At 36.1% G+C, this 27,202-nt stretch overlaps 1 protein-coding gene across 1 annotated transcript in view; it reads left to right on the top strand.

Annotated features, from left to right (window-relative positions):
* Positions 1 to 10,335: 10,335 nt before the first annotated feature.
* Positions 10,336 to 27,202, top strand: part of LOC129774109 (cathepsin M-like) — a 35,275-nt gene continuing 18,408 nt past the window's right edge. Inside the window, exon 1 of the mRNA XM_055777809.1 lies at positions 10,336 to 10,459. Coding sequence (XP_055633784.1) covers positions 10,336 to 10,459 — 124 coding nt within the window. The remainder of the gene's footprint in view (positions 10,460 to 27,202) is intronic.

Genomic DNA, 27,202 nt, shown 5'->3' with positions numbered 1-27,202 from the left:
ATCTCAAAATAGACCCCCCCCCTTTCCCGTTTCCCTTCCATATTTTTCATATATTATATTACCAGCTGACCCGGCTTTCTATTTTACAAATCTGCAGGTGCAGATGGAATTTTTCCAGCCCTGATTCAAAAAGGAGAATCAAAATTCCACCTCTAATCGATATTTTTAAGGCAAGTCTGATACTAGAGTACATTTCTTCGATTAGGAGACTTGTTAAAGTAATTTTCATTCCAAAAGCGGGGAATCGTGACAAATCACTCCCAAAGGCATTCAGACCAATTAGTTTATCATCAATACTGCTGAAAACTATGGAAAAAGTATTGTATGAATACATAAAGTCTGCATTCATGTCCAACTGCCTATTATCTAAATACCAGTTTGCCTACCAATCAGGCAAATCCACAGTAGCAGCGCTACACACGCTTGTAACAAAAATTGAAAAATCTCTCGTCAAAAGAAACCGCTCAATGCGCCTTTCTTGACATTGAAGGTGCCTTTGATAATGCTTCTTATATATCAATGGCACAAGCGATGAGAAAAAGACGCTTCGATAACTGCATAATCAAATGGATCCAGGGCATACTCACACATAGACGAATCACCTCGGAGCTGGGCGGATCGTCAACATATGTGATTGCAACGAAAGGATGCCCACAAGGAGGGGTTTTATCACCCCTCCTTTGGTCACTTGTAGTTGACGACCTTCTGATAAGTTTAGAGGTAAAAGGATTCGAAGTTGTGGGCTTTGCCGATGATCTAGTCATAATGGTACGAGGCAAGTTTGACGATGTGTTATCGAGTAGAATGCAGATGGCCTTAAACTTTACACAATCTTGGTGTATCACAGAAGGTCTGAGCATAAATCCCTCAAAAAAAACAATCACTCCGTTCACCAAAAAGAAAAAACTGCATCTGTAGTCTTTACATCCTGGGGGAGAGGAAATAATAAGCAGCGCTTCAGTGAAATATCTAGGTGTAATCTTAGATGCTAAATTAAACTGGAACGCGCACTTAGATTCAATAATCAGCCAGGCCAACTCAGCTCTATGGGCAAGCTCTAAAATGGTAGGAAGAACATGGGATCTTAAAACAAAAATGGTTATGTGGGTTTACACTGCAATTGTGCGGCCTAGGATAACCTATGCCTCACTTGTATGGTGGCCAAAGACTAAGGAGACTGTAGCTACAAAAAAGCTAAACAAACTCCAACGACTAGCATGCGTTGCAATTACTGGAGCAATGCGAAGTACACCCTCAAAGGCATTGGAGGCTATCCTTCACCTGGTACCTTTGAACCAATATGTTTAGCTAGAGGCTAAAAAAGCGCTCTAAAGCTTAAAAGATGGAAAAAAATACTAGACGGGGACAAAACTGGTCACTTGAGCATCCTGAATCTTTTACCCATTGGACCATTCATTTTTCTGTAAACTTAAAGCTCTAAATGCCTTCAAGTGCTCTTCAAAAATTATCTGGGAATGCATTTCCCGTTTACGGCAATTAAGTCAGATAAGTTCGGTACAATTGTACTGGCCATTGCGGTATAGGGGGCAACGAGCGAGCAGATGATCTTGCCAGGAACGGCACAAGCTCACCATTCACTGGTTCAGAACCATTCTGTGGACTCTCCGACTGTGTGTTGAAAAGCGAGCTGAAAAAATGGGAAGACCGGGAAGTGACAGCCAATTGGATGGTTGCAAAACCTAAACAGGCGAAAAAATTTATTGCGCCGAGTATTAACCCTTTGCGGTCGTATTAAATTTGGACATGCGTGTCGTACTGGTCGGAATTATTTTTCCTTGAAAAAGTAATGATAAATACTAGATTATGAAAAATAAACATTGTTTTCATTTTTTTGTAAACTATGTATATGTGTTAACTTAACAATGTGTTTTGATATGGCGTTTTTATATAAAAATTATATTTCATAATTCGTCTTCGTGTGTAATCTTCCGAGACCCTCCCCAAGAGTAAATCATAATTTTAGTTTTATTATCCGTTGAATATGAGACACTTTTGCCATTGATGTAATAAATGTGTAATTAATACCAGCAATATGTATTCGAAAAGATCAGCACTTTTCTCTTTTAACAAACAAAGTGTTTTTTGTTACATGAGATTATTCAGATTACATAGTACACTTATGCAAACAATTATTTTGCTCTTTAAAAACAACTACTTCAACATAATTTAAACCAGTAGTTACTCAAATAATTATTTCTGTGGTCCGAGATTATCAGAACTTTTCGCTTTAGAAGAACAAAGATTTTGTCGTTTGAGACACTTTTGCGATTATTCATATAACATGAGACACTTATGCAAACAGTAGTTCTGATACTTATGAACAATCTTTTCCATCACAACGAAGTGTTACAATGGCTAAACTCTGCTGTTATTCTTTTTGTCCCACATTCCTATGCATTCAACGCATTGTGCGTTGTTTTGTGTGGGTGACTACTACTGAGTACCGTTATCTATTACTCATAGGAGCACCGTATTGATTCGTGAACAGGTTCACTAGACCTCAAGCTTCGTTTAGGAAAAGCATAATATGATACTTGGTTGAGTAAAATATAAGATTAGCATGGTCCAACGACCAGAACGGTAAAAAAGGTATGGTGAGAACAGACAAACGACCACAAAGAGTTAAAATTACTCAATAGCTGCTAAGCCTTAATAAAAAAAAAACTTAAGCACATTCACTGGTCTTGTAACAGGACACTGCCCGAGTAAATACCATCTTAAGAACATAGGTTTAGCACAAGATGGTATTTGTCGCTTTTGTAATGCCGAAAGCGAAACTTCGGAACATTTGCTCTGTAACTGCGGAGCTCTAACTAGACGCAGACTTCAACACCTTGATAAAGCTATTCTGGAGGCCTTCCATTTTCATTTATATAGATATAGAAGATAGAAGATATAGGAGTGCGTTATTTCACCTGAAAATCCATTTCCACTTTCAAACAGAATCGATTTCGATAGCGCAAACATTGAATGGACCGAATCATGATGTAAATGTTAAACACATGGGATATCAATTTTCCTAATTTTTCAAAGTTTTCCGATTTTTCTCTCCATAAAATTGAACTACGGGCAGAGACGAATACATTAAAAAAGATGGCTTGAATCGGACCATTCCTTCTTCGGGTTTCGCGCTTAGCAACACATTTGGCTTTACATTTTTATTTATATAGATAGATAGAAGATATAGGAGTGCGTTATTCCACCTGAAAATCCATTTCCACTTTCGAACGAAGATCAATTTCGTTACCGCAAACATCAAATGGACTAACAACGCTTGTCGATATGTAATTGTAGAACATATGCGAATTGAATTTTTCGAATTTTCCCATTTTCCTTCAGAGTTTTCCGAAAATTTTCAATTGTCATGTTTGGTTGGAATATGTTTGGTTGAAATGTGTGTATTATTTTTATGGGACCCCCTCTCCCTTCCAGAGGAGGAAGGGATGTCACACCATCATAGAAACATTTCTCGTACCCATAAACCCTCACATCCCAAATTTAGCTCCATTTGCTTGATTAGTTCTCGAGCTATGCAGAAGTTCGTATTTCATTTGTGATGCGGCCCCCATGCCCTTAGAGAGGGGGTAGGTGTGTCGAACCACCATAGAAACGTTTCGTACCCCTAAAACCTCCACAGGCCAAACATGACTCAATTTGCTTGATTTATTATCGAGTTATGCAGAAGTTTGAGTTTCATTTGTATGAAAGCCCCCCCTTTAGAGAGGGGGGAGGAGTATGTAACCACTGTCATATGGTTTGACATCTCCTGGTCGTTTAAACTTACTTACTTACTTTTACTTACGAAAACAACACAGTGCCCTTTTTCATACACGTTTCGAAACTTTTGAGCTTGAAGTTGTAAGTATTTCCCTAATTCCTTTGTGAGCGATTTAGAAATTTAAGTACACCACCTCAGTTAGTAACTAATATGAAATGAAAAAAAAAATGCATACAGCGGGGAAATAAAGGTCTATTTATTAGATAAAATTATGATTTGTCTTCAGATGGTGGTGGGGCACATTCGGAAATCGTTCACGGGGCACATTCGGAGGCTGTTTAATACCTCATAACATCTGATTGTTGTTTACTAACAAACAGCAATTTAGTCTGATTCTCAGACTTAATGATGGCTCGAAATAACAAAAAGAAATTTTAAAAAATCAAAAATCAAATCATTGCGTTTTGGAAACAATTATATATTGCCGAGAAAATTGCACATTTCATGTATCTTTTCCACCTTATGTCACAAATCGCTTACAACCGCTAGATGTTTCAGTTATGGGCCCTTTCAAGCAAAAGCTCTCAGTTTCCCAGAACGACTGGCTAATCAACCATTCTGGAAAAACTATTTCATCGGGTAATACAACAATGCTGCAAAACATTGCGTCTACAGCACAGATAGATTTTACTTTAACAACTTTGTCCCCGGAAAATGTTGAACCTTTTCCAAAAACTTCACCGCGGAAGCCACCACTCGGAAATGGAAGAAAGCAAAATCACGAATTTTTACTGACTCTCATAGCAAGCAGTTTCCTTTAGGCAAATACTGATGAACAGATAAATGCAGAATATGCTGGAAATAAGAGAAAACGGAAGTAATTGGTAATTTTAAAAAATTCGCATAAACTATTCGTAATCGCATCAACGCACACCTCTAACACGCTCATATGATACATTGATGTCCAAATGACAACCAGGATGAATTCAGGATTTTTTTAAGTTTACCAAAAATATTAAAAATCAAGGAAAAAAAAGTGTCCGAATGTCCCCCCTCTCCCATACAACAAAATAAATCATGAAAAGGTTTTCTCATAATCCTCTGAATGTTTATACATGGTTTTTTTGAACTTTGCCTTTAAATTTTTCGTCAATTTCAGCCTTGAAGCTCCATCTTGAGCCGATACATAGCTCTTCGCTTTCAAAATAAAGTCTATAATTGAGCAATTCCAAATGAAATCGACAAATTTTTGATTCGAATGAAAGTTTGTGTTCCGTTTGGGTTGGAGAAAATATGAGTTTTCACAGAAATTGGGATTTTTTTTACCTCAATGTAACTTTTCAATGGGGCGTATCGATTTTGGTAAGAGAAATCTTTGATAATTTATATCTCAAAAACCATAAGTCGTAACGAAATAGCGTCTTGGAAAGCATTATAGAATATTGATGTTTAAAGGAAAAAAAAATACACACTGAGAAAAAGGGGAATTTTTTCGCTAGGATATTAATAATGGATCTTTGCCGAGGCAAATTTTCAGTCTTTTTCTATATTCGAAGCATTGAACATCACTTGTTTTGCGTCATCATAAGGGCTTCGTTAGCGAAACAGGCGTTAATGTTCTGCGCCACACAATTATTTGGGGATTCCTCAAGCTAGACCATCGTGAAGGTCGTGCTGGAATGTTATGTGTGATTTAGGTCCGTCGTAAAACGGTTTCCACCAAGGATGACACCTGTGCTAGTCTTGAGCAAAATGAGGCAATGCAACTCTTTTCGAGGATAATAAGATTAACATAAAGAGATAATTTTGAGAAGAGCGCAAAATGGTCAAAAGTGTATACAGGCAAACCTTTTTTTGTGCGGGGGATAGGGACTGCACAAAAAAAATCGTGCAAAACTTCACCAGCAGCTTTAGAAATCGTGTTCGGTACACATTTTGAAAAAAAAAATTTTGTGCGGTAAATAGGGACCGCATAAAAAAAGTTTCCCCCAAGAAAATACCTCAAATCCACGCAATTAACCGTTCAATTTCCTTTTGTTCCCCTGCTTTGCGATGGGACACTTCGCCTTTTCGGTTGCGCGTGGCGCGTGGCGTTGCATGTCGAAACGTGTTGCTGTTAGAAATCATGTCATGCAAAAACTTAGAGCATTTGATGAGAGGAGGGGAATGATTTCAGAAGTAGATAATTGAGACGCAAATATGCTTTTTTCGCACTGAAATGCATATAAAACATCAGAAAAAAAACTGAATGGACGATAACTTCGTCAAATATGCTTCTTTTCATACACCGCACAAAAAAACCGTACAAGAACAGAAAATCGCACAAAAAGAAATTCGCGCAAAAAAAACGCATAAAAACAGGTTTTACTGTATATATTTAGTCTAATCAAGATATGTGAGTATGTCGCTATATGCGTACCATTTTGATTGATATTTTGTTGCGTATTATGTTTTCGGGATGTTTCTTAATTTCTACAAAAGTCGTAGGTATAAATAGCACATCTTCGCTACGCTGACTGACGCAAAGCCAAAGCAGGCATTAGTGCTCTGCGGCACACAATTATGTGGAGAATCATCAAGCTAGGCTATCGTCAGCTCACTGAACAAATAAATGTCTCTATCATGTTCTGTGTGTGATTTGGTTTCACGTGCCAGTAGCTAAATATTCTTATCTAAGGATGGCAGCTACGCTAATATCAACCATGAGTAAGCAATGCAACTCTTTTCGAGGTCAGTAATATTAACTTCTTGAACGGAAATGACGAGTTCTGCACGTCATTAACTTTCCTGAACAAACTGAGTGTTTTAAAAAGTACCATACTATTTGAAACTTATCAGTCATCATCAGTCATTATCAATCAATTATCAATCATAAAACTAAGAAAATTAAATCGTCTGCCAGGCAGTGCTGCCTGAGTATAAATTGTCCTTCAAGGGATTAGTAGGAAGAGTTTCTTTTGAGAATAGCGCAAAATGGTGAGACACCATTTCATTTTTTGTTTGCAGGCTATTTTAAACGCTTGTTTGGTGCTAGTTAGCTTGCGTTGTCTAGAGGTACGATTCCAATGAGGCAATACTAACTGACATGTAGCATTATATATGATACTTGCATGTATTACCGTTATTGTTGTTGTTTCCATGAGTTACCTAATATAGATTGATGTGGTTATGAGATGATGAGTAATAATGCAAGAACAACAAGAATATAATCGCCTGTAGCCGAGCGTGTATTAAATGCCAGAAAGGGCCTCCGAAATATCGTTCGCGATAAATTTTCTATGCATTGTTCTTGCGAGGGCAAGAATTAATCATCAATCAATTATCGTCAACTGATCCTACAAAAAAAAACAAAAAAAAACAACCCTTCAGGGCGATTAAAATATTCTACTAAACAATTATTTCCAAAATTCATAAGGATTCTGAAATATTATCCGAAGTTTATGACAACCGAATTGAATAAAATAATAGCGTACTCTTACGTCAACAATGTGGTTGTGTCTTGGGGTTCGCAGAATAAACACAGATGGGTATAAACTTTTGTAAGTCACGCCTTGACTGTACTCTAAATGGCAAGTTCGGGAATACGTGTACACTAGGGTGCCAATGAATGTATGGGGAAAAATCGAGCCTAAAATTCCAAAAAGTTACCCTATACAAAATGTTCACCACCTCGAAAAAACCACCAAGGGGGAGTAAAGGAAATCGGGGTTTTCGAAAAAAAAATTGAGACTTAGTTTTTTTTCGGAGTACGAAACGAAAAGTATGGTTTTGGGTGCTAATAGAAATAGTTATCTCGATTCGGATCTTGCTACGAAATGTTGATTTGCACAATAATATACCCTGTGCAAAATTTTAGCTCATTTGGACTTCATTTACTGGTGTCACAACCGTTAAAATTTGAGATTTTTGAAAAACGAACGAAGCTTAGCGCTTTTGAAGAAAATTAGTGGAAGTGCGGATTTTCCAATTAATGCGGTTTTTTACGCGGGTTTTTTTTACGAGGTACGTATCCCCCGCGTAAAAAATACCTGGGTGTATATCAGTGCAAGTCGTAAGAAATTTCTTCGAGAAAAATATCTCGGCTGGAGCTGAAATTATTCGATAGTTTGTTTCAACGAATGTATAATTTTCTATATTACGATGCGTAGAAATATCTCCAATCAATTAATACACACATCTCTGCGAAGAAATGATTTTACGTTTCAAGCATTCATTTCATTAGCAGTATTATGATGCATCCGTTACGCCAACCCTTCAGTGAATTATGTTTGAGACTATGATCCCTTAAAGAAAAAAAGTTCCAATACCAAAACAAATTTGTATTGCAGTAATATTGACTAATTTGGCTCTATATAGAAGTTCATGCGTTTCATTTGTTTCAAAAATTATTACCAAGCTTAGAATGTCAATCGGAACGGGTCATAATGACGCATAAGAAGCACTAAAAGGGGGGTTAAATATTGATAACCGTGTTTATGCAGTTCAGCTTTAGGGGAGGTCGAAGGAAAACAAATGGTTGAGCGACACATTATTATGTCTATTCGGAATATTCTGGTACTTCCTAATGAGCTCATGAAAACGATCGATTTGACGGATTGTGTATTAAGTTTGTTGATATTGTCGTACTTCTCATATCGACACCTCTTCACCAAATTGAGATATTTTAAATTGTGATTTATTTCGTGTTAAGAATAGTACTAATTTTTTGAAGATAACATACTGTTCCAATGAATATTCATTCTCTATTTCGCCCGGTATTGAATCGCTCCGATGATACATTTTCGATGATAGCAATTTTCTAGACTCGAACGCAACAGGTGGAGGGACTCGTCGGTTTTGTCAAATTCCCGCTTGATAGTGCTCCATTGGAATCCGCAGCTTATTTGTTTAATTTAACGGCTTCATTAAAATTCCATTAGTTTTCCATGCTAATCTTGCTTGATCGATTTTATCGATTTATTACACCGTTTCCTGACACAGCGTGCGCTGCGGTGCAAATTCAACCGCCTCTTATCATTAGGTCATTATAATCTGTGAAAACATGGTTAGTGGCCACGTTCAGCCCGCAGCAGTAGAACAAGAAACAACGGATAGAGGAAAGCTTTACATGTAACTCTCACAAAAGAGAAAAAATCTGATAAACGGGATGGTGGAAGGAGGGACTCTAATAGCCCACTGCAGTTACCGCGCTTGACTACGCATAGCTTACATGGCTTATTGGGGATCTTATCATAATGACTCATCAAGCAATGCCCCCTATGCTGTGAAACTGTTTAACAGAAATTGTTGCAATTAAGCGCCCATTCCCCTTCCCGGGTTAGATGGAAAATACAAATAGTAAGTACGGCTAATTGCACGGGATAATGCTTTTAATTATGTCTATCGTCACACTTGGCAACGGTATGAGGTGCCAGTTAGCTGTGACTGGGTGATTCACCGGGAGATTGTCATCAACACCAAATTTTTATGGGTTTCTTCGCAGCATCCGCCGAGTATATCAAGTTATTGGCACCTTTGAACACTGTCATTAGTTGCATTAGCAGCGCTGGCTGGTGTGCAGTGGCACTAGATTTTAATCGATGAAACTGTGAAAAACTCGAGAACATGATGAGTTTATAGATTGGATGCATGTAATATGGAATCTCTTGATTGTTACAACTAGATTCAGAAGAATAATCTATGTTCCAGTGAAAGAAGCCATTCTCTATTTAACACTAGAACTACCGACTATTGTTATATACCTATTTCCGGGGGTATATACCTATTTGACCGAGGTGATGATAGTTGTCGAAATATAAAAATTTGAATTTTTTTTACATAAAATAAAATATGAGAAATACATGTATTTGCCTAAAGTATAGTATTTTAATTTGTATTTTTATTCAGATATACACTCGACAAAACAGTTAGAGAAACAAAGTGCAAAGTGCAAAGTGATTTTTGAAATGCTGTAACTTCTTGAGTGGACAAAAATATCGGAAAGTAATAAAAAAAATCGATTCCTTTTTGTTTTTTCAAACTTTTTGTAGACTAACACAATTTTTTGCTAACCAACTCAATAACAAATCCAATTAACCTTATTAAACAGCTTTCATTTGATTTCTTTAACGTTCATGTAGGACCTTTACATACAAAAATATTTTTGTTTTAATGAAAAGTGATCCCTTAATCTTTGATGATAAAGGGTGTTCGGATCAAAACGTGGTCAAACTAAATTGCGTGTAAATCGATTATTTGTTTATTAAAAAAATCAAAGTATCTTTCTTTTTGAAGTTCAATATGTATAAAAGACGGAAGAAATACTCAGTTAAGATTCCGGTCGACTTAGTCCAAATTGGCGAGTCTTTCGATTGACGACTGCCATCAGATTTTGTACAGTCACCTTATCCACTTTCTTCGCCGCAGAACGCCAGTTTGCCTTGAACTGCTTCTCGCTGCTAACATTTTTTTGGGTCTTCTCAAGGTTCTGCTTAACTATCGCCAAATATTTTTCGATTGGGCGAAGTTCTGGTGTGTTTGGAGGGTTCGTATCCTTGGGCACAACCTGCATCTTGTCAGCGGCATACCACTCCATGGCCTTTTTCCATGATGCCAGGATGCCAAATCCGGCCAAAACAGCACAGACAAGTCTTCAGGAAAGGCAGCAAACGCTTTTGAAGACACTCTTTCACGTAAATTTCCTGGTTGACGGTCCCGGTTGTAACGCTTTTCAAGCCACAGGTACAGATAGTTTGCCAAACGAGATATTTCTTGGCAAACTTTGATAGTTTAATATGCTTGAAAATGTCTGCCACCTTTCCCCTTCCGGTTGCTGTGTAATACTCTTGTCCAGGAAGCTGTCTGAAGTCTGCCTTGACGTAGGTTTCGTCGTCCATTACCACGCAATCAAACTTTGTCAACAATGTCGTATAAAAGGTAAACTTTTATCATAGTGTATCCCCAATGAGGTACATATGAGGTGGAGCAGTAGGCAGAGTGTATTTGTGTTGGTAAACAAAATATGGTGTCGTTATTATTTGCATTCAATATGGAATGTATATGGAAGAAACGAAACAATATTTAAATAACTCAGAATTTGATGATATTATAAGCCAAAATGCTCATAAAATATTGTAATTTATTGTTTTTAATAGTTGATAATTGTATAGTGACTTACTTCCATCATTTAACGAACAAAAACGTCCAGAGAACAGTCGTATTCTTAGTCTTCAGAAACAGCAGAATTTTCAATGAAATGTTGCTTGATTCTAAACTATTTTCACCCTTCAGAATATCATATATCATCAGAATATCAGAATATCATCATATCATCGCGAAAATAACAAAAAATTTGTTTGTTTCTATGAAGGTGAGAGAGTGAAAATAACACACAAAAATATCACTTTAATTCATCTTTTCCGACATCATTTCACAAATATCCACTGCACACTGTCACATTATACGCATATTCAGTGGGAACTTCACTGAAAGATCTTTTTTAATTGATAAAAAAGCATTTGAATGTAAACACGTCACAATGTGAAAAGTAGCTATGGTAGCGCAAAGTCTGCCATCTGCTCCACCTGAAAATCCTGCTCATGGGTGTATCCCCTAAACTCCTATGAACATTTCATATAGATACGTTCAGCCGTTTTTTCTAAATTAGAGCAACACTTCACACACTGTACCAAAATTACAAAATGCTATGCGTACCCTCCAAATGAACGATTCGTTACTTCCGTTTTCATGCGTTTGTGGATATGACGATTGTAAGGAGTGATGATACTCGCACATATACTTACGTATTCTCACATTTACACACACTCCAGCCCTCCAATTATTCAATTATTGATACTGGTTAAATTTCAGAATTTTATTTCATAAACATTTTGATGAGGAAACAAACACTTTTTCTCGTATTGATACTGGTCAAATTTCAGAATTTTATTTTCAACTGCACTCATTTCAGCATTACCCATTTCTAACGTATACAACAACTGTCAATGAGAGAATGAAATTGCATCACAACATATTACAAAATTCAAAAAATTTCCCCAATTTTGTGCTTTAGAAGCAGTAATTGTTCCGGAAATTTTGATTGACTGGCACCGTTGTGGCAGATTGACGTTGTTTCTAAGCAATTCAAACAAACATCGGTTTATTTATGTGTTTACACATGTATATCAGAAAAATTGGAAGTTAGAGACCAAAATAATTTATAATATTGATCAATACATGAATTTAGAAAAAGTCATAATATCATTAATTTCAATACAAAATCTTGCGAACAAATTATTTAACCGGTAATTTTGACCGGTTGGTAGTTCTAGTATTAACGCGCCTCAAACATTTATCAAATGTGTCAGAAATATTTTGGCTGTTATGTAAACAATTCAATTCTCAATTCTCGGGTCCACCACGCAAATTGATTCATTCGGCCAAACATTTCTCCCAATAATTCAATTATGACATGTTGCACCGTCATGCGGAAACCATAGCTGCTCCACATTAAGAACACTCAATTGTCATACAAAATAGACGGAAATAGGAAATAGGAAATAGGAAATAGGAAATAGGAAATAGGAAATAGGAAATAGGAAATAGGAAATAGGAAATAGGAAATAGGAAATAGGAATAGGAAATAGGAAATAGGAAATAGGAAATAGGAAATAGGAAATAGGAAATAGGAAATAGGAAATAGGAAATAGGAAATAGGAAATAGGAAATAGGAAATAGGAAATAGGAAATAGGAAATAGGAAATAGGAAATAGGAAATAGGAAATAGGAAATAGGAAATAGGAAATAGGAAATAGGAAATAGGAAATAGGAAATAGGAAATAGGAAATAGGAAATAGGAAATAGGAAATAGGAAATAGGAAATAGGAAATAGGAAATAGGAAATAGGAAATAGGAAATAGGAAATAGGAAATAGGAAATAGGAAATAGGAAATAGGAAATAGGAAATAGGAAATAGGAAATAGGAAATAGGAAATAGGAAATAGGAAATAGGAAATAGGAAATAGGAAATAGGAAATAGGAAATAGGAAATAGGAAATAGGAAATAGGAAATAGGAAATAGGAAATAGGAAATAGGAAATAGGAAATAGGAAATAGGAAATAGGAAATAGGAAATAGGAAATAGGAAATAGGAAATAGGAAATAGGAAATAGGAAATAGGAAATAGGAAATAGGAAATAGGAAATAGGAAATAGGAAATAGGAAATAGGAAATAGGAAATAGGAAATAGGAAATAGGAAATAGGAAATAGGAAATAGGAAATAGGAAATAGGAAATAGGAAATAGGAAATAGGAAATAGGAAATAGGAAATAGGAAATAGGAAATAGGAAATAGGAAATAGGAAATAGGAAATAGGAAATAGGAAATAGGAAATAGGAAATAGGAAATAGGAAATAGGAAATAGGAAATAGGAAATAGGAAATAGGAAATAGGAAATAGGAAATAGGAAATAGGAAATAGGAAATAGGAAATAGGAAATAGGAAATAGGAAATAGGAAATAGGAAATAGGAAATAGGAAATAGGAAATAGGAAATAGGAAATAGGAAATAGGAAATAGGAAATAGGAAATAGGAAATAGGAAATAGGAAATAGGAAATAGGAAATAGGAAATAGGAAATAGGAAATAGGAAATAGGAAATAGGAAATAGGAAATAGGAAATAGGAAATAGGAAATAGGAAATAGGAAATAGGAAATAGGAAATAGGAAATAGGAAATAGGAAATAGGAAATAGGAAATAGGAAATAGGAAATAGGAAATAGGAAATAGGAAATAGGAAATAGGAAATAGGAAATAGGAAATAGGAAATAGGAAATAGGAAATAGGAAATAGGAAATAGGAAATAGGAAATAGGAAATAGGAAATAGGAAATAGGAAATAGGAAATAGGAAATAGGAAATAGGAAATAGGAAATAGGAAATAGGAAATAGGAAATAGGAAATAGGAAATAGGAAATAGGAAATAGGAAATAGGAAATAGGAAATAGGAAATAGGAAATAGGAAATAGGAAATAGGAAATAGGAAATAGGAAATAGGAAATAGGAAATAGGAAATAGGAAATAGGAAATAGGAAATAGGAAATAGGAAATAGGAAATAGGAAATAGGAAATAGGAAATAGGAAATAGGAAATAGGAAATAGGAAATAGGAAATAGGAAATAGGAAATAGGAAATAGGAAATAGGAAATAGGAAATAGGAAATAGGAAATAGGAAATAGGAAATAGGAAATAGGAAATAGGAAATAGGAAATAGGAAATAGGAAATAGGAAATAGGAAATAGGAAATAGGAAATAGGAAATAGGAAATAGGAAATAGGAAATAGGAAATAGGAAATAGGAAATAGGAAATAGGAAATAGGAAATAGGAAATAGGAAATAGGAAATAGGAAATAGGAAATAGGAAATAGGAAATAGGAAATAGGAAATAGGAAATAGGAAATAGGAAATAGGAAATAGGAAATAGGAAATAGGAAATAGGAAATAGGAAATAGGAAATAGGAAATAGGAAATAGGAAATAGGAAATAGGAAATAGGAAATAGGAAATAGGAAATAGGAAATAGGAAATAGGAAATAGGAAATAGGAAATAGGAAATAGGAAATAGGAAATAGGAAATAGGAAATAGGAAATAGGAAATAGGAAATAGGAAATAGGAAATAGGAAATAGGAAATAGGAAATAGGAAATAGGAAATAGGAAATAGGAAATAGGAAATAGGAAATAGGAAATAGGAAATAGGAAATAGGAAATAGGAAATAGGAAATAGGAAATAGGAAATAGGAAATAGGAAATAGGAAATAGGAAATAGGAAATAGGAAATAGGAAATAGGAAATAGGAAATAGGAAATAGGAAATAGGAAATAGGAAATAGGAAATAGGAAATAGGAAATAGGAAATAGGAAATAGGAAATAAGAAATAGGAAATAAGAAATAGGAAATAGGAAATAGGAAATAGGAAATAGGAAATAGGGATAGAAATAGAGCTGGCTAAAATTAAGAAACTTTCAATTAAAAAAATATGGAAACTTCTGTGATTAAACACGGTCATCCGTAAATTACTGACTGCTCTGACAGCTTCAACATGACAGCATCGCGCTGGTATGATCTGATGAAAATCAGCATGACCCTCAAGATACACAGTTTATGTGTTAATTAATGTTAGCTAATCAAAGTGCAACTTTTGTTCCACACGAGCGACAGAGAGAGAGGGTGAGAGTGCCGAACTAATGTGCCATTTTTTCTACTTATCTCCACATGCGACAGAATGGCCATCGGTTGTCCCATTACTTACCACCGGGGACCAGCAAGTGCAGTGAGCTCTCGCGTGTTGACCAACCGCAAGAGTGAAAACCTGTGATAATAAGTACGCTTTAGGTTAAACTTAGGCACGTTGAGTTATGTGAAACAAGTTCCCCTTTTTTGCATAAATGCATATAATCTTCTTATCGTGGAACCGTAATCTACAGCGATCGGGAGGAATGGACATGGACATCACGGGGGCAAAATCGATCGCATAAAATAGGATGGCTCGTTCGGAAGACGGCGTTCGACACGGGGCAGGGTCGAATGAATGTCGATGCGTAAGATGAGCTGCTCCCGGCGACATTCCGCCTAGACTGGATGCTAATGACAAACGCTCCCTGCTCGTTCCGCGAATAAACGCAGGATGTGGTCTCCGAATAGGAGATGGTGCTCCCGTCTCGGACACACACACAAATGGATTGCGGTCTGACTGGTGTTCTGTGTCAGCTACCAGGGGAGAAACTAATTTCGACTTTGAATTTATGCCTGGCGAGATGGGTAAATTGTTGCGAATTTTTCATTTAAATGGGAGTTGTAATTAAATCAGTGCTACTGGGTGTAACCCATTCTTTGCGAGTGTACTGCATTTGAAAGCTAGGTGGACAGGCAGAATATTCTTGATAAACCTCTGCCAATAATGTTGATTAAACGGTTTATATCAGCTATGTTGGGAATTTACAAATTGATATCTGCATGAGACATTTGTAAAATAGATGAAACTACTTCCGCGATGTAAAATTCATACTTGTATACTAATTTTAGACAACGAGCGTAGAAAAATTGCAACAATGGTTCATTTTAACTAGTTGATTCGCGGTCAGATACTCTAGGAATGAGTTATTGTACATGTTGTATCTGACTCTATCAAAAATAATTTCATGACTACCTCCATAATACCTCTTACAAACATTTGGTAAAAAACCATTAGAAATATTTTTTTGTTATGCGAAATAAGTCAAGAAAGGTATGGAAGCTTTTCACAAACATAAATGAAATCGTGTGAAGTTACTAACTTTTTTGAAAAATTATCGACCATTGGTGTAACCCCAATACGATGCAACGTGACATCGAAGAATGAAACCATAACATGTAAGTCAATGCCCTAGTTGCATTCAAAAATATGACTTGTTGCATTGTGGGATAATTTTAGCGGGCAATAAAGTTGGAAAAACACACTTATTTTCTTAGTTACACTGTTAACTTATTTCACTAAATGTCTGTGGCTAAACAAAACGGGGGATATTTCCCAACGTCTGACGTTTCCTCACCATATCGGAAACCTCAGTTAATTGCTTAAGTTAATGATCTGCGCAAACTAACGCGAGACAACGCTGACCGGTATGAATTCCACTCTTCTACTTCACGTATTTTTGCTGCGATAAAAGAAACGTCTGCACCAGAAACTCAACTATTCCAGCTGCCATCAAACGACTCATCTACTGGTGAACACGCTAGGATTGGGCGAATTCAACGTTTCCAAGTATGTTTTGACCGGTTTCGCGACATGCGGCCAAGCATTGTAGTGCTGCAAAATAACTTTATAGTGTCTTTGCTCGTATTGTGACCAGTTTTCATTCAGAGAGGTCCCTCGTAATGGTTTCGTTCGATTTTAGCAGCTCATAGTACACCACACCCAGCCGGTCCCACCAAATAGACAGCATAACCTTCTGGCCGTGAATATTCCGCGCGGCCGTCGATGTTGTTGCATGGCCATACGTTGCCCGACGTTTAGGATTGTCGTAATGGACCCACTTTTCATCGCAAGTAACGATTCGATGCAACAAACCCTTTCTTTTACGCCGTTGGAGCAGTTGTTCGCACGTAAAAAAGGCGTTTGACGTCTAGTGGCTTCACTTCATATGGCACCCAATGTCCTCTCTTTCGGATCATTCCCATTGCTTTTAAACGATCGGATATGGTTTTCTGAGCTACTCCAAGTGTATCTGCAAGTTCTTGTTGCGTTTGTGACGGATCTTGATCGAGTTAAGCCTCCAATTCTTCATCTTCAAACTTTTTTGGCGGCCCGGAACGTTCTTCGTCTTCCAAGTCAAAATTACCACTTTTAAATTAAATTTAAAAACATTTAAAAAATATATTAGGAATTCAACAACCGCCCAAAACTCAACTGACAATCATCTCATAAAAGCCAATTGAGCCATACATCTGTCATTTAGTCGAAGCCGATTCTTGGTTTTGGCGCCAGTTCTAAGAAACAACCTTTCGCCTGTGATTGATCTCAACATCAGATTCAGAGATTCTAGGCGCAACTAATTACAGTACTTCCCCTCATTAGCTGCCACTAGTTCTGTCTCTGTCAGCATTTGTACAGAAACAAAGCGATCGAAATGTTGACATTATGCTTAAAAAAGTCACAGGAGTGTTGTGTCCAAGACACGACCGCATAGTTGACGTAGGATTCCGTTAAGCTATCTGTTGATTTTGGATATGTTTGAAGAATTACATCTTGAAACTCCTTGATGATGATTTGATGGCCCTGGAAAGGGCCGTTTTGTTTGGTTGTTGGGTATTGTTTGTTCGCTCCACCAGTATGTACCGAGTGATGATGACAGAAGGATGGTTAACAGTCGTTGGATGGTGCGTATCAGATAAAAGATACCGAAGTGGAACGAGATATGATGAAAACCGTCGTGTACTCCCAGATGCCTCCTGTGATATGTATGGATGAAATAAAGAAAAAAAAACTCACCAATGTAATATAAGACAATTACCAACACCGAACACAATTATCAACTTTTCTCATCAGTTAACACACTTACACTTGTGCTAAATTTTTCACAATACTCGATCGGTCATTTCACGAAGCAACCAACATTAAAGTTCCAAATTGATAAATTTAGATTGCTAGAATTAATGGTATCACTCACCTTAATTGCAATACAAAAATACCCCCGACTTGCATATATTTGCAATGCCGATTTCCCCCAAGCAGCTTGGTTTTGATATCTCTGTTAAGGAATACATTTCGGTAGGAACAAAAGCTCCCCCTACTTTCATGTCTCTGTTAGGGACCCGCTGCATGTGTCGTCAATTTCTACCAATCAGATGTGGGTATTTCCGTTAGGATAGGAGTTGAGATTTTTCAGTTGTTCGATAGTTAGTTTCATGACATGTATTATTTTCTTCAATATAAAAAATTTATGGAGTGCCGAAATCGATTGACGCAAAAATTTCATCAATCCATCATGAAATGACTGAGCAATAAGCGTTTGAAATTGGAAATTTTCACAATGTACTAGATTTTCGATTTTCAATTTGTACCCCAATATGTTCCTGAAAGACGTTATCCTACGTCAAAAATGTTAGGTGGCCTTTGGTGAGATAAAAAATCAATGTATACTGAAAAACAAATCTACAAAAAGTTTTTCTAAGATCGAAAACATCGAAAGCAAAAAAATTATAGGAGGTTGTGTTCAAGACACGACTTGATATTCCTCCACAATCTTCTTCATCAATCCCAGTAAAAAACCAGGAAGTTATCTGTGTAGAAAATTTAGAAACCATTGAATTTCTAAAAATAACGATTTTTAAAACTATTAAACTGTGTGAGTTTGTAGCAAACATCCGTACGCATCATTGTTCCTCATTTTTCTCTGTACATTTGTAGCAACTACATCTACCCGAACAGCCATGGTGATACCTACACTCGTCATGGTGAATCCATCCATCAAATTTAACAAATGGTCACCCTTGAAGATGTGATCGTAATCCTCGGTGACTATAATCTGACTAGCCCGAATGTAGTGAGGATCTTCGACGATGATTTCAATGCAATTTTACCTCTTAACGCATCTACGGAGCAGAAACTAGTATTTGTAGAACCTATACTGTCATCTGGGTGGTATCAAATCATCGTCCTTCTGAATGCAAACGGCTGCGAAACACAAAAAAAACACAACGCGCAGAACTATTTTGACGTAGAACTACGTCTTTCATTAAGGGTGCCAAATCAGAAAAAAGGTCACGTTTTTATGAAATAAAGTTAACGTTAATAACTATTTTTGCCGCGAACGGATTTTGGCGATTTACATACCAAATGAATTGATCCCCTAAAAGATTTGTTGTACAGCATATCAAACAAATCCCCTAAGATTTGTTTGATATGCTGTACATTACAATCCCATGGTGTATAAATGGTTAAAATTCATGAAAACTATAAGTGTTTCCATTTTCCTATACATTTGTTCTGTTCATTCGTGTGCATTCCCGAACAGAGCTGTCAATAACGAGCAAATTATGGACGAGCAACTCGTAATCGTAAATCGTAAATCGGAAATCGTAAGATTTAAAGTATAAGGGGAAGGGGAATATTTTCCTAGAGTATAAACAGTGGATCTCGCTGAGGCAAACTTTCATTCTTCGGGAGGAAATCGACTGAACAACATCCTTGCTGGGCGAGCTGGACGGCGAGGGATCGAATGCCTTTCTCAAGGCAATGCGGTGGAGGAGTAATATTATAGATAAAGTAAAGTTTTCCAAGGGCCTCTTTGAAGATTAGAGACGAATGAACTTAAGATGTTTGGAGTCTCAAGCAAGGAAGTAAGGCAAACCTTCAGTATCGTTCAATGTCTCTGGCATTACAATCTTTGCATCAAACTGACGCCATTGCATTAAGGGTCTGAGCTACACAATTGTGTGGGAAATCATCAAGCTAGGCTATCATCTGCTCACCAAGAAAATAAATGTTCTGGAATTTTGTCAGTGATTTGGTTTCGCATGACGGTAGGAAAACTCTCCACAAAGGATGACAGCTAGGCCAATCTAGACTGGAAATATTAACAGAAAAGGCTTCTGTTGAGAAGAGCGCAAAACGAAGATAAGTGTGTGTATATTTAGTTGCTTCAAGCCACCGATATATGGATATTTGTATGCATACGTGCGTGCTTCATAACCCGTGCAAAATAGTGCATCTTCGCTACGCTGAAACATTTGTATCTGCTCCCATGTGCATTGACCCTGTAACGATACAACAATCGCCTATTTTTTTTATGCTATGATTGACGATTGACGAGTGTTGCAAATTATGCATTTTTAATGATAAACATAAACAAGGAGGGGAGATAGCGGGAGGAACATATTTACGCTAGGGTATTGATAATGAATCTCTGAATTAAACTACAGCGTAGTTCTACGTCAACAATGCGGTCGTGTCTTGGACACAACCTCTTATAATTTTTTTCCATACTTTCCCGGAAAAATAGTGAAAACGCATCGGGCAAATGGAGGATAACTACAGTTTTATCAAAAACAGAAGTTTAACTCATCGCATCTTTATAAAATGGACATTTATCGGTTATTTAGCGGTTTACAGATTCGGTTCCAAAAATGTATACATTACTGGGCAAAGTGTTGAGCATTGCGATGAAAATTTACAAAATATATTCATGCTTCAAAATCTCAAATAAACATAATGCAGGGCCGCACTAACGGTAGAGAAAAAGGATCATGATGTGAAATAATGTGAACCAAGATCCGCTGTGTACGCTTCAAAGGCGAATTTCATATGAATTCATTTTCAAACTATGGAATATATACAAATAGGGAAAACATGATTTTCATGAGGATGTTACACTAAAGTTTGGAGAATGAGGGTTATGTAAATGGAATGATCCTGTTCTTATATTCAAATGATAGAGGGGATGACGCACTACCAATCTGCATTATTAAACTCAAGATTTTCGTATATCAGAAAAATATTGAAAATATTTTGTTTATTTCAATTTTTTTTCAAAAAATTGATCCATTAAATTTTGGAGAATGCGATTTACGTAAGAGGTATGATCCATTTCTTATATTCAAATGATAGAGGAGATCACGCACTGCAAACCTGCATTATTAAACTCAAGGTTTTCGTGTGATATCAGAAAAAGATTCTTCCGATTTTTCGTAAAATCGATCCACTAAATGTTGGAGGATGAGAGTTACGTAAGAGGTGTGGTCCAGTTCTTATATTCAAATGATAGAGAAAATCAAGTCTGCAAATCTGCATTACTAAAGTCGAGATGTTCCTATGATATCAGTAAAAAAAATTCGAAAATATATTTTTTTTCTTTCGATTTTCCATGAAATCGATCCACTAAATATTGGGGGATGACGTGAGTTACGTGAGAGGTATGGTCCAGTTCTTATATTCAAATGATAGAGAAAATCAAGCACTACAAATCTGCATTACTGAAGTCAAGATTTTTTTGTGATATCTGTAAAAAATTCCCAAAAAAAATGTTTTTTCTTTCAATTTTTCATAAAATCGATTTAGAAGGATGAACGTTAAGAGAGATGTATGGTCCAGTTCTTATACTCAAATGATAGAGGAGATCACGACCTACAAATCTGCATTATGAAACTCAGAATTTTCGTGTGTCATCAGAAAAAAACAATCGAAAATATGATTTTTTTAATAAACAATAATAAAAAACAAGAAGTGGGTTATATCTGTGATACAACTGCAAGGTAGACGTAGGACAACCGTTGGCTCGGTAATCATTTATTTGAAATTGCATCTGAATCAATTCTAAATGAAAGAATGAATGAATATTTCGAATTGCTGAAAGTTTTTCTTGTTAGTGTGTGGTTTTATGAGTATAAGTATGGAATTGTTATTACCATAAAATTCAACTCTTTCGAACTTGTTGGTGGTCCCGAAACGAACCGATGTCATTTGAGTGGCCTTGTAAAAGCAACTGAAGATGTTTTATACATGATTCATTCTTGTTTTCGTGAGAATAACACGAGATTTTTCATGATCACTCCTTACGCAGAATAGAAACTGAGGGCGCCACTTCACGGTGAAAACGAAATAAAGTCTATATAATCTTGCATAAAATCAATTTCGTTTTTATCGTGATGTGGCAATTTTTCATGATTGTTCCATGCGAAAGCAGAACAGAATTTGATGCTATTGATGAATTTACGTTAGATTTACAACCAGATTCCGCGGCGATCTGCGCTAAAATACTGCAAATCCTTTTTGTATCGGCCCTTACATTATCAATGATATAATCCAACTTAATATGATATCGATTTCATCACCATTATCCACGGTATTCATAACCTGTATATAATTTGGTCCAATCGCGTGTTGAAATCATCGTAAATATACAAAGCCTTAACATTTTTTTTACCATATACTGAGGACATTTAATGGTTGAAATGAATCTAAATAGAAATAAAATGAATAATCACGACCAAATCTTGCTTTTCAGTGCGTAGAATAAACAAACATCATCACTTTTGTGGTTCTGAACTCTAATGTAGGTGTCGCATGAGCTGATTCAGCTTTGCGTAAATTCGTCAATTGGATTGCATCACGGGAACACCAAGTAGAATGCGTAAATGCGAATATTCCTTCGCTTGGACGCATTCACACGCAAACAATATTTCATGACTGTTCCATGCGAAGGCAGAACAGAAACTGATGCGAGTAAAAGTACTCACGCCTTGCATGTGTCCGCTATGGTTTCCTAAACACTAATGCAAGCGAGCAAAACAAGTCGCAGCTTGCATGTATTCGCTATGACGATTTCTCCAGATGCCTAGATTTTCCGTCCGTGTTCGGGAACACATTGCGATCATCAATCATCATCAATGAGCAATGATGATTTCGATAACTTGCTTTCAAAGCAATTTTTAAGTTATTGAAACGTTTTTTGGACGAATAAGTGGCAATCATATAACTCGTTGACATTTTATCTTTTGGATGAAGTGATTATTATACCGCTCCATTCAGCCGGTAAAGAGGTATTAACGTGCAAAACCTTGCAGTCCAGCGTCACTCTCTCGTTTTCGAAACTCTGAACTTACACCCCGGTACAGAAATGAAAGACGTAGTCCTACGTCAAAAGTAGAAGGGTCTGAGCCAACGGGCACGGACGGAAGTTTGACGTAGGACTTTGATTGTTCAGAACACTTGGTTATTTTAAATGTAATTCTTTTCATTGTTCAAAAATCTGTTAGTTTAACTCTTTTGAAACTCTAAATAGTAGCCCTGGAAAGGGCCGTTTGTTGTAAGTACTCATATCCTTCAAACGGTTTGTAACGAACAATGAAGGACAATAAGCTTCTGGCAGGAAGTTCAACTGTCTAACTGAAAATGATTAATGAATATCAGTGTGACACATAACAGGATGGAATGGTATATGAAATATATGCGAAACGGTAAACAAAAAAAATTACATCGTCATTGATTACATTGTATATGACATTTATGGGGAAGAAACGAAAAAACAAGTTGAAAATACTCACAGTATCATGATATTTTGAGGTAAAATATACATGAAATCATGAAGTTGCTTTATTTTTTTATGGATAGCTATGGTATTGTGATTTCTTTCCATTGTCTTATTCTTATTATTAGGCATCGGGTACAGTAGCTTTTTCGGTGCAATAATGTTCGTTTATAGACTATCACAATCAAGTCGTATTGGTTCTACTGCTCAATTTATCATAGAAGGAATTGAGTCATTGAGAATATTAATATTTCATTTCGTTTAATTTTTTTGATGCGATGATATGCCGATTTTAATGCCTCCTCCTAATTAATGAACGATCACTGTATGGGTGACACTTTCCTCGTTGCTATGATGAAATCTTGCATGAAGTTTGAGTGATGCATGAAATCTTGCATCTGATTACTTTAACAGCTTGCTAATTTGTTAGATAGAACGAATTATTGCACGCAATTTCGTGTTACATACAACAATCATGGGAACGAAGTTGGAAGAAAGAATGCATAATACATGATTTATCTTCGCATCCGCTCGCAAAACATCTCTCTTTTATTTGTTAAATTGCTCACTTGTTTTATTATTTCCACTGTGGATGTCTCAGGCGAAAAAAATGCTGGATAAATTTGCCGTCTAATGGTATATATTATAACATATATCGTAAGAAGATTTTTCGTAGAGTGGCCTCGCTATATAGAAATCAAAGACGTAGTCCTACGTCAAAATGCTTTCTTCTGGTGTTTCAGCAATCAAATATTTTGCAGTTTAGGTATCATTAGGAAGTAAATACAGGGTGGGCCATTTAGAGTGGAAGCATCTGGCAACCCCATAACTTTTGACAGAGATGTCAGATTAACAAATGTCATACCGCGTTGGAAGCGTCATTTCAGTACAATTTTAACCATGGAACAATACACACCTAAACAACGCGCTGAAATTGTTCAGCTGTACATTCAAAATAACTTCTCAATTGTGTTAACTAAACGTGCGTGGAAAAATAAAAATAAAGTTAAAACATCGTCTGGAGACAACACTATACGTCGATTATATGCCAAATTTATATCGTCTGGTAGTGTTGGTTGCTGATATATCATTTCATTCAAAAACCATGATTCTACTCCATTGTCTTTCAGTATTTAAATATTTAGGTATTTAAGTATTTAAGATCACGATATTATAATTTTAAAAGTTACATTAAATATAATTGTGTTTATTTTACAATTATATTTAATGTTACTTTCAAAATTATAATATCGTAATCTGTTTTATTATGCAATGTCTGTTCATTATTATTACAAGAAAAAATATTCGCTCGATTAATCGAATACTGAAAGACAATTATTCGAATGAATCGAATATTTAAAAATGATCCGACAATTAATCGATAATCGAATGAACGAAAAATTTTGACATCTCTATTTAGATGAAAGATCACTCTATTTATCAGGATATAATATTTGGCCGAATGATAAATAAAGCACAAGATCAAAAAAGATTGCAATTTTGTTAATAATCCTATTAATAATCCTGATAATCAGTTGAACACCACCATGAAAGAGTAGCTCGTTTGTCAAAGAAGGATTATTTTTTCTAAAATTATTGAATTCAGATTTTTAGCTACATTTGGTGAATTCTTTTTAAATAAATATTTGGAACGAACAAACGATGAACATGTAAGAGGAGCTCATGTATTAAGAATATTAGCCCAAAAGAGGAATCGTGGTCCTTCAAGATAACACCAGACCACATAGGTCCATATTGACTCGTCCGGCTTTCAGCTCGAGCAATGTTTAGCAACTGTACTATTGTCTATTGCGAATGATTTTACATATAAAAAATGACACCTCAAAAGAAACTTGTGAAAATCCACTGTTCCAGCTGTGTGTGAGTTTGCAGTTTGTTGCCTTAGAAATAGCAGCAAGTTATAGAACAAAACGTATTTAACTTAAATCATTCATTCAATTTATATAAAATCAATGGATTTCTTTTCACTTCACCTGATATAGTCGGTGTTAAGTCAGACCGGACCATGTGACATTTTTATGAAAATATAAGGTGTTTTCATTGAGCGTTCGGAACAATTTTGAGACGTTATTTCTATTGCAAGCGTGATTTTCCAAATCTGATAAGCTTACGAAATGCTTAACCTAATGCAATCAATAACTCGAAATTTTCAATTTTGCGACTTGGACTTGGTGGTCGAAATTCTGATTTCACACCGACCATATGATCTACCTCCTCAGCCTTTCCATGTCAAACCGATATAGTGGTTCTCAGGTATTCGTGGTGACATATTAAATTAAAACCAATTAGCCTTTTTGGAAAAATATTACACTTGCAAAAAATTTGGATTTTGTTTTTGTAATTATTGATTGTATTTGTTTTATACTGTTTGCATGGCTTTGAACTGCAGGGCGCTGAAGAGTGTGGAGACAGAAATTTTGAGTGACTTTTGACATGCTGTAACTTCGTGAAAAATCAACGCATGCCGATGAGATGCGCATCATTTTGAAGCTACAACTTTCAGGTGTTTTATAATATTTTACGTACATATTTTTATCTTGGTGTGTGTAGGTGTAGTGAGCAACAATATCGGGAAGAAATGAAAAATATATTTTTCTTTGTTTTTTTCAAGAACATTCTGGGCTAACACAATTTTTTGCTTACCAACTCAACAGCAAATTCAATTTACCTTATCAACCAGCCTTCATTTGGATCCAAGAGCGTTCCTGTAGGACCTTCTCACACAGAGATATTTCAGTTTGAATGGAAAATTACCCCTTCATCTTTGATGATGAATAATCCAATAAACAACCATTGCATCGCCAATCGGAAGGCAGTTTTGAAAACATCAATAAACTCTACACAAGAATTTTACTTTGATGAAAAAAAATTATTTAAATTTGTTGTATCGATTTCAAAAAAGTACTTTACAAAATCCACTGTAATTCTGAAAATATCGTAGTAAGTTCAAATGTTTGCAGGCAAACTTTTAGCCTAATATATTCCCTAAACATCTGTGAACGTTTCATATTAATACTTTCAGCCGTTTTTATAGTGTAAAAGCACTAGTCAGTAAGTAGACGCCGTGTACATAGACTTCTCGAAAGCTTTCGATAAAGTACCTCACAACCTTGTCGTATCGAAACTGCCTTGGTCTTGGTCTGCCTAGATGGATTGTTCGCAGGCTGAAGTCTTATTCGTCACGTAGGAAGACCAATTCTAGATTGCTACGCGCTTCAAACTGATATTGTTCGGGTAATAAGGTGGTGTCAGATGAACGGCATGCAAGTAAACACAGCTAAATGTTAGGTCATCACCTTTACCCGTGGCCAGTCGCGATCAGATTTGAATACTCGATGAACCAATTGACGCTTGCAAGAGTCGATTCTATCAACGATCTTGAACTGATGTTAGACAGCAAACTACGATTCAACGAACACATATCCATGTCAATCGCAAAAGCTACTGCTATGTTTGGATTTTTACGCCGCAATACAGCACAGTTCGACAGTTCGACGGCGGTAAAAACTTTGTATTGTTCGTTAGTTCGTAGTGTTCTTGAATATGGAGTACAAATTTGGGCTCCATATCATGCTGTCCACATGTCACGAATTGGACGAATTCAAAAAAGATTCGTAAGAATTGCGTTACGCCGACTTCCATGGTCAAGTCCTGGCAACTTGCCTTCGTACGAGCAGAGATATGCGATCATCGGATTGCAAACGCTATCGAGTCGACGAGACTTTTTACAGAAACTCTTCGTTTTTGATGTCATTCGTCATTATACTGACTGCAGTAGTCTGCTACGGATGTCTATTTTCATGCTCCAGCCCGTCAGCTTCGCAGTACTAGCCTTTTATGGGTTCCAAGACACAGTACTGCCTATGGTTACAACAGCCCGCTTGACATATGCCGCAGACTCTTC

This window comes from Toxorhynchites rutilus, chromosome 3 (assembly GCF_029784135.1).
Source record: "Toxorhynchites rutilus septentrionalis strain SRP chromosome 3, ASM2978413v1, whole genome shotgun sequence".
In the NCBI taxonomy this organism is placed as follows: Eukaryota; Metazoa; Arthropoda; class Insecta; order Diptera; family Culicidae; genus Toxorhynchites; species Toxorhynchites rutilus.
Note: the sequence above shows the minus strand (reverse complement) of the source record. Positions and strands in the feature narration are given on the sequence as shown.